Source organism: Cuculus canorus, chromosome 24, assembly GCF_017976375.1.
Source record: "Cuculus canorus isolate bCucCan1 chromosome 24, bCucCan1.pri, whole genome shotgun sequence".
Taxonomy (NCBI): Eukaryota; Metazoa; Chordata; class Aves; order Cuculiformes; family Cuculidae; genus Cuculus; species Cuculus canorus.
In genome coordinates this window covers 96,025-105,516 of record NC_071424.1, presented here as the reverse complement: position 1 = coordinate 105,516, position 9,492 = coordinate 96,025, and the positions used below count along the sequence as shown (strand labels likewise).

The 9,492-nt window shown below is 55.4% G+C and overlaps 1 protein-coding gene across 2 annotated transcripts; it reads right to left on the bottom strand.

Moving 5' to 3' along the window:
• Positions 1–895: 895 nt before the first annotated feature.
• On the bottom strand, positions 896–4,934 carry OPTC (opticin). Of its 2 annotated transcripts, none has more exons than XM_054087713.1 (7): positions 4,765–4,934; positions 3,556–3,860; positions 2,982–3,117; positions 1,896–2,054; positions 1,591–1,793; positions 1,352–1,447; positions 896–1,263 (listed from the first exon to the last, which is right to left on the bottom strand). In XM_054087713.1, the coding sequence occupies exons 2-7, from the start codon at positions 3,787–3,789 to the stop codon at positions 1,054–1,056; spliced, it is 1,038 nt and encodes a 345-aa protein (XP_053943688.1). In that variant the 5' UTR covers positions 3,790–3,860; positions 4,765–4,934; the 3' UTR covers positions 896–1,053. The 2 variants fall into 2 exon arrangements, with proteins under 2 accessions (XP_053943688.1, XP_009560353.2); XM_009562058.2 differs by having other exon boundaries at positions 896–1,224; positions 4,765–4,931.
• Positions 4,935–9,492: the final 4,558 nt, after the last annotated feature.

Here is a 9,492-nt window from a genome sequence, read left to right as displayed (position 1 = left end):
AGGTGCAAGCACCCAGCAGCGTTTGCAGTGTGCACATATATGAGAAGCTGGATCTTCTTGTGAGGTTTTCTCCAGCTGCCTTAGTTTGCCTCCCCAAGGCTGGGGATGTGGGCTGAGCTCAGTGGTTTCAGTTTGGATTCTCCGGGGATGTGTCACTCCTCTCACGGTATGCGTGTTTCTTACATGTGTATAAAAATATAGAGGATGCATACATTACATTTAAAATATCTCGCCACTGGGCAGCTCTTTTTGGGTGTTGAAAGCTGGGATGATACAAGATATTTTAACTACATCCAAGTGATTTTTTCTTGCCAGGCCAAGGGCCGTTTGGCTCATAAGCTGCAGCTGAAGAAGCCAGGAGACCCTCCCTCCGGGCAGAGCTCATGCTGGAGACATCAGTGGGTACCAGGATGGTTCCCAGTGCCCATAAGGGTCAAGGCCCTGCATGGAGCAGGGGCCAAGGGGCTGCAAAGAGTCTGGGGTGAGGTGATGGAGGACTCTAGTTGTCCCCTGCTGAGGTATTGCATCCTCTTTTGGAGCACCTGGGGACAGCTCAGCAGTGGCCACAACTCACACGTGGGTGTGCAACTCTCCTCCTGCAGAGCCACATAGACCCACCTGATGGACCTGGGGACAGCTTGATCACGCCAGCCAAACCTGATGTGGCCATAAATCACCTCTGGAGCAAGTCAGCTCCTAGTCCCTGGCCAGGAAACCCTGAAAGCACACACAGAGAGATCTACCTGAGGTCCCAGGAGGGAATCGAGGAACTATTGGAACACAGGGAAGTCTCATCTTTGCAAACCAAAACGGTTCGCAAAGCAGCTGCTAGGCTGGGGCTGGGCAAGGGCCTTCTGCTGTTCTTGCTGTTGAGAACAAGACATTGAATGCATTTTGAAAGTCTTGGTTTTATTAGAGTTGCCCATCCCCTGCTCCTTTTGCCCCAGAACTGAGTTCACCCTTAAACGGAGGCTCAGCTCACACCAGGGTTAAATGCACTTGTTTTAACCCCACATTTTCCTTGAGGCAGCAGGGTCCAAGGGAGTCTGGGGGTCAGAAGAAGCGGCCCGTGGGCAGGCGGGGAAGGCAGAAATAGGCATTGGGGAAGAGGCTGAGGTTGATGGGGTTGCCATCAAGGCGGATGTCCTCCAGTGCCCTGCGGATCTGGCTGTGGTCTCGGCTGTCACAGAACGTGTCCTCATGCATGGTCTGGATGTTGTTGTTCTGGCCGGGGAGGCAATGGACAAAATCAGATCCAGAGTGCTGGGGAGGAGGAGGGAGAGGAGAAGGAGGTGGTGGTGGGCTCTGCTAGACTCAGGTACAACCAAGCCTGGGTCTGGGCTCATCTCACCTGGAGGTGCAGGGAGCGCAGGCTCTCAGGCAGGGGTGCTGGGATATAGTCCAGCTGGTTATCGGACAGATGGAGAAACTGCAGCTGCTTCAGATCCTGCAGGAAGAGGAGGGAGATGAACCTCCCTGCTCCCAGCACTGCTCTGGCACTCTGCACTATCCCTTTTACCCCTTGGCTTGACAGGTTTAGGCTAAAACCAGCCTGGAATCATCCAGTGGGCTGGCAACCCCAGCACCCACCCGGAAAGCTTCAGGTCGGAGGCCGGTGCTGGGGATCCTGTTGAGACGGGCATCCAGGTGGATGATGCTGCGGGGCAGCTCGGGCAACGCTGTCAGCCTGTTCTCAGGTAGAATGAGCTCCTGCAGGCTGGGCAGCAGGTGGAAGGCATCCGCATCTGCCCAGGAGATGAAATTGCTGCTCAGGTCTATTCGCTTCAGCTTCTCTGGTGCGAGAGAAGGGAGGAGATGAACAGGAACCCACACAGAACTGCTTATTCCCCCTGTGCCCCACTGCAAAGCCTGGCTTTTTCCTTGCCTCAACATACTCAGCCCGGTGAAATCACTGGCCCGGATGGCACCAATGCGGTTGAAGCGGGCATAGAGGTAGGTTGTCTCCCGTGGCAGCAGCGGGATGTGCTCCAGGTTGGCATCGTCGCAGTAGACAGAGGTGCCGATGCACAGGCAGAGCAGGCAGCTGGGCAGGCCTGGGGGTGCAGAGGTAGCACATAGCATGGCATGGCACGGCATGGCATGGCATGGCACGGCATGGCTCTCCCACCCCCAAAGCACCCCAGCATGCAGGGAGATCAGTGGATGTGCCCACCCCTGCCCATGCTGTGGGTACACAAAGTCTTTAGCACCTGGATCTGTCACAGCCCCAGCACCTTCATCAGCAAAACAGCCCAGGGCACCTCATCAAAGGCCAGAAACTCCTAGCTAAAAGAACTGCTAATAAATGAAGTTTCTTAGGGCCAAATACCTCCCATGAGACAGAAGGAGATGTAAGTTTGCCAAGCACAGCAGCTTTACAACCAGGGATCATTTGGCCCCCTTATTTTTTTCCACAGAATAAAACATGACCAAAAACATCTGTCTCAGCTGTGTGAGCGTCCCAGGCAGGGGTGGCAGGAAGGGTAAAGCCAGGTTCCCCACCCCCTCATTCTCCCTCTCCTCTCCCGCAGCACCCGTGAGCCTCAGCATCCATTAGTGGGGGAGTTCAAAGCAGCAAGGCAACAATTTCCCTTTGCCTCCTACTTAATTTGTCCCAGTCCAGAGTGACAGAAAATGAATAAAGATATTTATCCCTCGCTACAGGATTTTAATTGTCACTAATCTAATTGCTACTCTGTCCGACTGTTGCAATGCCTCTGCTCATTAAAATGTTGCTGCTTTGCTGGAGCTCTTGTTTCCCAGAAATGTCTTACTGCAGCCCTCCTGCCTGCTGTGCGATAAGATGCACCCCCAACACCCCGGGCAGAGCAAATAACTGCTGCTGTCTGCTAGTGGTAAAAGATTTGCTCCCTTTTCTCCAGAGCACCAGCCCTGCCACAGCTGGAACATGTGGCTGCATCCCATGGGGACTAAACCCCACTGTTTGCACCGTCGTGCTGCACTCAGGGGTCTGCACTTACCCTGCATGGGGATGGGTGCTGGGTAAACGGGGCTGGTGGTGCTCAGAGGCTGCAGCTTTGGGGTTTCAGGCACGGTGTCCAGGTTTGGGAGAGCCATGCGGTCCTTGGGTCGAGGAGCCAGGGTGCCAACCTCGATCTGCAAACACAGCCTGGGAGTGAGGGCTGGGGCAGCCGAGTGAGTCCTCCCACTGCTCTCCAGAGCTTGAGGATCAAGGGGTCAAGTTCACTGGATAGGTCTTATTGGAAAGGCAGTTCCTCCTTGAAGAGCTCTCCTAGCCCAGGGATTCAAGAACTCCCCTCTCTTTTTTGCCCAGAGGGTTGCAGGAAGCCTCATGTCCTGGCTTCCTGCAGAGACGCTCAACCAGGTGCTGGCAGGGGAGAAAGAAGCTGGTGGAAGTCGGAGTCAGGTAAAGCCTTTCCTGCCACCAGCAACAGGGGTGGAAGAGCTACCGGGGCTTGCAGGCTTGTGCAAGAGGCTGGTTCTCCATCTATCCCTTGGACCAAACCCCTTTCTCAGGATGCACCCAGGGAAGACCTGGCCCATGCTCTGGGTGCTCTCCTGCATCCCCCTCACCTTTGGAGCAAGGTCACCATAGTCATAGAGCTCCTCATAGTTGCTCAGGTCAAGGATTTCACCGTAGTTGTCCGTCAGGTCATAGTTGTCCAGATTTCCATAGAGTGCAAGATCAGCTTTTGGCTTCTCCGTCTTCCTTCTCTCCTTGGCTGGGACAGCCCAAGTGGCCCCCAGACACAGGCTAGTGATGCCCAGCCAGGCTAGGGTCTGCATCCTGCAGCAGGCTGGGTTCATCACTCTGAGGGCAGCTCTGGTGACCCCCAGGGGCACAAGGCTCCAACAAGGGCAGGATGGGACTGCGTGCCCTGAAATAGTTGCAAAGTGGTGAAAGCAAAGATGGATGGGAAGCCAGGACCAGCACACTGGCCACAGCCAGCTCTGCTCTGCAGCTGTGGTGGGGACTGTGACCACCACAGCCCAGGAACTGCTCCCAGCCCAGGAACATTGTGCCATGCCTTTTCTTTTTAGCCCATTTCACGCTTGGCTGGATGGCTGTGCAGGAGAGGCCCTGCAGCCGTGCTGGGCTGCCCTCCCTTCCTGGCTTTCCGAGACCCAAAGAGATGGTGAGGGAGTCAGAAGGTGAGGAGGGGGCTAGGGTCCTGCTCTGGCTCCTCGAGATGATGGGTGAAGCTGGTCGCTGGCCCAATAAACCCAGAAGCCAAGCAGAAATGAGCCCTGGAATCCTTCTCTTCGGTCACCCCTGATCCTACACCCAGGTCCAAAGCCCTGAGGTGCAGTTTCTCAGCCTCCAGCATCCTCATCAAGCCAGCATCAGGGAGACTGGAGGCCACAGTGTCCCTGTGACTCAGTCCTGGGGATGTCCTGCACAGGGACAACCCTACCTCTGCACCCTAGCCAGGATGCACCTGGCAGCCTCATACCCAAACCCACTGGGTTCCATTCCCAAAGGGAATCTGCACAGGTTCTCAGCACCCACAACGCACCCAGTGCTGCAGCATCACCCACAAGCGCGCTGCCCACCCACACTTGCACCCAGAGCAGAGCAGGCAGAGGGCCCAGCACCCACCTACGCGTCGTTCTCCTAAACCAAATGCAAAAGCAGGAACAGAGCCCAGAGCTTCTGCACCCCAGACTGAGGATGCTGCTCCCCAGTTTCTACTGGTTGTCCACAGATTAAACCTTTACAAGTGTGGTGGGCCCCCAGCACGCATCACCAGCTCCCAATCCACAGCCCTGCCCACAACTCACCCCAGCCCAGCGGGGCTCTGCTCAGTGCTGGAGGATCAGAAGGAAGATGGTATGGATGGACCTTCCCCTCCTCCCTGGCATGGGAGAAGCCCAGTCCACTCCTGCAGGCTGGTGCAGTGGCTGGGGAAGGACTACTAAGCTTTTAATGTGTGGAGAGATTGGGCAGGGGGGCTGCAGAGGGGCTTGGCACTGCCACTGCTGAGGGGAGAGGCAGGATGTGGCCAATCAAGCCAGCAGCCCCCCACTGGGACCTTACATCATCTTCGGGGGAGAGCCAGCCCCAGTGGTGGCTGCCCTCCAACAGCCCAGGCTGTGTCTGGGGCTATGGGGGATGGGATGGAGAGCATGCTATACTTCCTGCCCTGCTGTCCCCATGGACACAGCCCTGGGCAGAGGGGACACCGCCAGGTCCATCCCTGCCCCAACCAGTCCAGGTCCTGCCAAGCCAGAGAGCAATTTCCAGCTGTAGCCATCCCCAGACATGAAGGAATGGCAAAGTACCAGGAGCCCTTCTTTGCCGATCTTCAGGGTTTCAACCAGGTATAACTTTGGGGTTCAATGAGCATCCCAGCCCCAGGGAGGGCGTGGGGGGACCAGCTGTTCCCCAGGGCTTGGTGGTCTGCACAAGCCCATCCCGGCAGCCAGATGGTTTGTAATTATCAGCTCATCCACCCCCTTCGCCTCCCGCAGGGCTCAGAGCCTCTCGCCCCTCGTTGCTTTGGAAACATAGGGGTGGTTTGGGGAGGGGGAGCTGGTGTGAAGGCAGAGCAGGGGGAAGCACTGCTCCCCCTGCTGGGGTAGAAGAGACATATCCCCCATCTACCCCTGTGTGCACCCACATGCTCTGGGGTAGGGGGGCTGCTTGATACACCCCATTTACGACTCAACTTGGGGGGCCATGGCCCTGCTCCATCCTCTAGCAGGAGAGATGTTGTTGCTAGGAATGTGTCCTATGGGGTTGGGACACCCCAGGGTGGGCAGGGTGTGCACAGCAGCCCCATGGGCTGCTCTTCACAGCACTGGGCAGCCTTGTGCACACACAGCCACCCACTGCTGTAAAAATGTTCTTCTCTCTCACAGGCAGATCACAGCCCACATGCCCAGCCACCCCAGACATTGGACCCGTCTGCCAGTGCTTGCTGGGCAGGCAGGGACACCCTGGCCACCCCCACCAGTGGGCAGAGGTCTTGTCAATGCACCCGCAGCCTCCTCACCCACTGCATTGTCCCAGCCCCGTGCAGCGTGGAGCAGAGCAAAGGGCCACTGCTAATCTTCATTAAGCTCTTCATTAGGCAGCTTGGCAGACACTCTGATGGAAATGATGTGGCAGCTGAAGGGGGGGACATTGGAGTTGCCCCAGTAACTCTGCTCTTTGAAGGGCCTTTAAGTGCTTATCTAGGGTCGGCTGAGTTCCCCGCAGCCAAGGAGCAGGGTCTTTGGTCCAGCGTGGCTGCAGAGGACGTGGCTTTTGGATGGAGCCTTCTCCTTCAGCTCTGTGGAATGGTGACAGGGCAGATCCTGCCCAGCAGCCCAGTCTGGTGGAAACTGGTGCAAAGCAAAAGCCCAGGCTGGGGCTGGCAGAGGTCCATGGGGCAGCTGCTTTGCTGCCCTAGAGAAGCAACCAGTGTCCGTCCTTATGCCTAGGTCTTCCCTTGTGTCTGCAGCAAACACCTGCATGGATGGCACCACCCCAAAGGGTCATCACAGACCCTCACAGCAGGAGAGGTCCCTGCTCAGGCACCCACAAATGGGCTGGGAGGGAGGACTCAGCAGCTGAAAGGGGGCTTGATCTGAGCAGTAACTCATCCTGCTTCAAACTGCCTCTTGCCATATCTAGCTGCTCCCCAGTGGGTCCACAACCCTCTCCCCAGCACCAGGAAGATCAGCATGTATCATGCTGGGAGCCCTTTCATGCCCATCCCAGCAGCCCCACACAGTCCCCATTGATGAGGGATTCTCAGTCTTCCTAGAGAAAAGAAGGCTCTGAGGAGATCTTAGAGCAGTCTCACAGAACTTAAAGGAGCTACAGGAAAGCTGAGGAGGGGCTCTTGATCAGCGAGTGCAGGGATAGGATGAGGGGGAACAGTTTTCAGCTGAAAGAGAGAGACTGAGATGAGATCTTAGGAAGAAATGTTTTGCTGTGAGTGTGGGGAGGCCCTGGTCCAGGGTGCCCAGAGCAGTGGTGGCTGCTCCACTGAAGGTGTTCAAGGCCAGGTTGGATGGGGCTTGGAGCAACCTGATCCAGTGGGAGGTGTCCCTGCCCATGGCAGGGGAGTGGAACTGGATGATCTTTCAGGACCCTTCCAACCCAACCCATTCTATGATTCTCTGTGACCCCACAATATGCAGAGCAAGGGAGGGCATCCCATGCCAGATGCCCAGCTCCTACTTCCAGGGCAGAACAGCAGCTCTTTGAAGAAAGAAGAAATGAGCCCCCATCGTTTTGGGATGCTCCATTCCCCTAGGAGACAGGGCTGACTTGTTTTGGGAGGCAGCAAGTGAATGCACACCCAGGAGTGCATGATTCACGCCCTGATCACAAAATATGGAATTTTAATCTCCAGCACAAAAACATAAGGGGAGCTCATTGCTCGTGGCTGCTCCGCACACACACGCATCCTCCTCCTGCCAGCCTCCTGCGAGCTCCTGTGAGCAGCCCCGCGCCGCAGCCCATGCGTTCGCACCCACGCCCACACCCATCCTCCCTCTCCACTCATGATTCACGTGGGGAGAGCAGCAGCAAGAGGAGATTTTTGAAGCTGTGGCAATGGGCAGAAAGATAAGTTGCTGCCTGCACCTGCTCTGCTCATGTGAAAACAAGCATGCATTCCAGCCCTGGGGATGGATCTCATTGCTGTGGGTGGGAGAGATGCTTCTTCCCTCAGCTGCCCACACACGCACCCTGGAGCCCCTCCATGCTGCTCCTCTGGGGCAAACTCACCCTGGGGACATTTGTCCGGCTTCTCTGGGGCAGTTCAGTCCAAGTCATTGCAACCTGCCCTGACAAGCAGTGCATGAGGCCACGGGCTTCTCCCTGTCAGCTTACAGGGCTGATAACACCCATCAGCTGAAGCCACAGCACTGGGAGCTGCAGCCAATTAGCTGCAGCTAATTAGCTCTCTTAATTAGCCGTGGTACTCGTTAGGACAGGCACATGCTCCCTAAGCCTGCCTGTCAGTGCTCTGCCTGCATCACCAACCCAGCATCACCTCAAGTGAGGGCACACCACAAAACCCCTAGAGCCCCCCAGTCCCCCACTATGGGGAACCCCAAGGTCTCTCCCCATAAACTGAGCTCCAACTGTTTGAAAGGTTGGCCCCAGTGGAGGAAATCTGGTCCTGAATGAAGCAGCAGCTTCTGCACAGCTAGGAAGACAAGGAAGGATCAGAGAGAAGCAAGTCCGTCCATGGTGCTGGATCCCTTGTGAATCATTTTATTTTCACTGCTGCGGAGAGTAGGAGTGAAAATACCATTAAGCTGAAATCAGTTGAGAACTACGTATGTCTCTAGATATATCTGTACAGTCTACCAGTATATATACACATTATATATAAATATATACATAGGGTCTCTGGGTTTAAGGTTGAAACCTTTCAAACCCAATAAAGCCCACTGGAGGAAGATTTGAGGAAGAGATTTTTATCATTAAAAAAGAAGCTTGAATTAGCACGAGGGTTTAATGATCCTTCCAGCACTAGGAAGCAGGGAGCACCTAGCTGGCAGGGGCACTGATGCGTTCCCCAGGCTCCGTAGAGCATCCCTGTCCCATTCCCAAGGAGCAGAACATGGTGCCCATCCATGCCTATCTTAGAGAAAGGTGAGTTTTGGTGGCTGAACACAAAGGAGGTAATGGCTGGTTTCTTTGTTTTATTGCTTTAATGCTTATCTCAATTGGATTTTTTCCCTCTAATGCTCAGCTATAAATCTAAATCCTGAGATCAGAAAGAAAAAAAAAAGAGAATAACCCCCTCTAAACCCAGATACCCTATATATGCAGGTACAGCTATCGAAGAGGGAAGCAATACATGTGAAAACAGAGAGAAGGGGGAATAAAAAATAGCTTTTCCAAAAGAATAATTCTTCCCTTTTCTTTTTCTTTCCTGAAAAATATGGCAAAACCAGCCATCTGTGTTTGATTCTAGAGAGCAAGTGAGGGTAAAACCTTCAGGAGGTGGGAGTCAAGGCAGGAGGGCAGAAGGAGGTGAGAGCAGAGTTCTCACAGGTGAACCCAGCCCCTGGTTTACACCCACACCAGCATCTTGCCCCAGGTACCTAAATAGAGTGCAAGTGTCTTGCTGGCATCACTGCAAAACAGCTGGTTTGGTTCTGCCCCTGGAGGGGGGGAGGCATGGCCAGGCTAGGGGGCTGGTATCGGGGTCCCCCAGGCTTGGGTCCACCGGGGAGAGCAGGGTTTGGCTGGAAGAGCGGCTGCTGTTTTGCACCCAGCACCTCCGCAGCACTGGGGGTGGGAGGATTGCAGGATGCTGCGAGGGGGGTGCAGCATTGATGATCTCTTGGGAGCCTGAGAGGGATGAAATCCGGGCAGGGAGCTGGTTTTCCAAAGGAGGGAGCGTGATGTATCCCACAAAGGGCACAGGAAAGCCCAGCTCCATCTCCAGGCGTCGGGCATCCTCCCTGCTCCCTCCTGCCAAATTCGCACCGCCACGACGGAGCGAATCCTCGGATTCCAAAGCCGGAGGGGCCGGGGCTTTGGCCACGAGAGGTCGT

What these genes read in the sequence shown, in the direction of transcription:
- OPTC (XM_054087713.1), bottom strand. Translation starts at nt 3,789, where the DNA reads ATGAACCCAGCCTGCTGCAGGATGCAGACCCTAGCCTGGCTGGGCATC. An exon ending in AGCACCCATCCCCATGCAGG is followed by an intron (nt 2,055 to 2,981) that starts GTAAGTGCAGAC and finishes CTGCACCCCCAG; the next exon opens with GCCTGCCCAGCTGCCTGCTC. An exon ending in TCCGACCTGAAGCTTTCCGG is followed by an intron (nt 1,448 to 1,590) that starts GTGGGTGCTGGG and finishes CTCTTCCTGCAG; the next exon opens with GATCTGAAGCAGCTGCAGTT.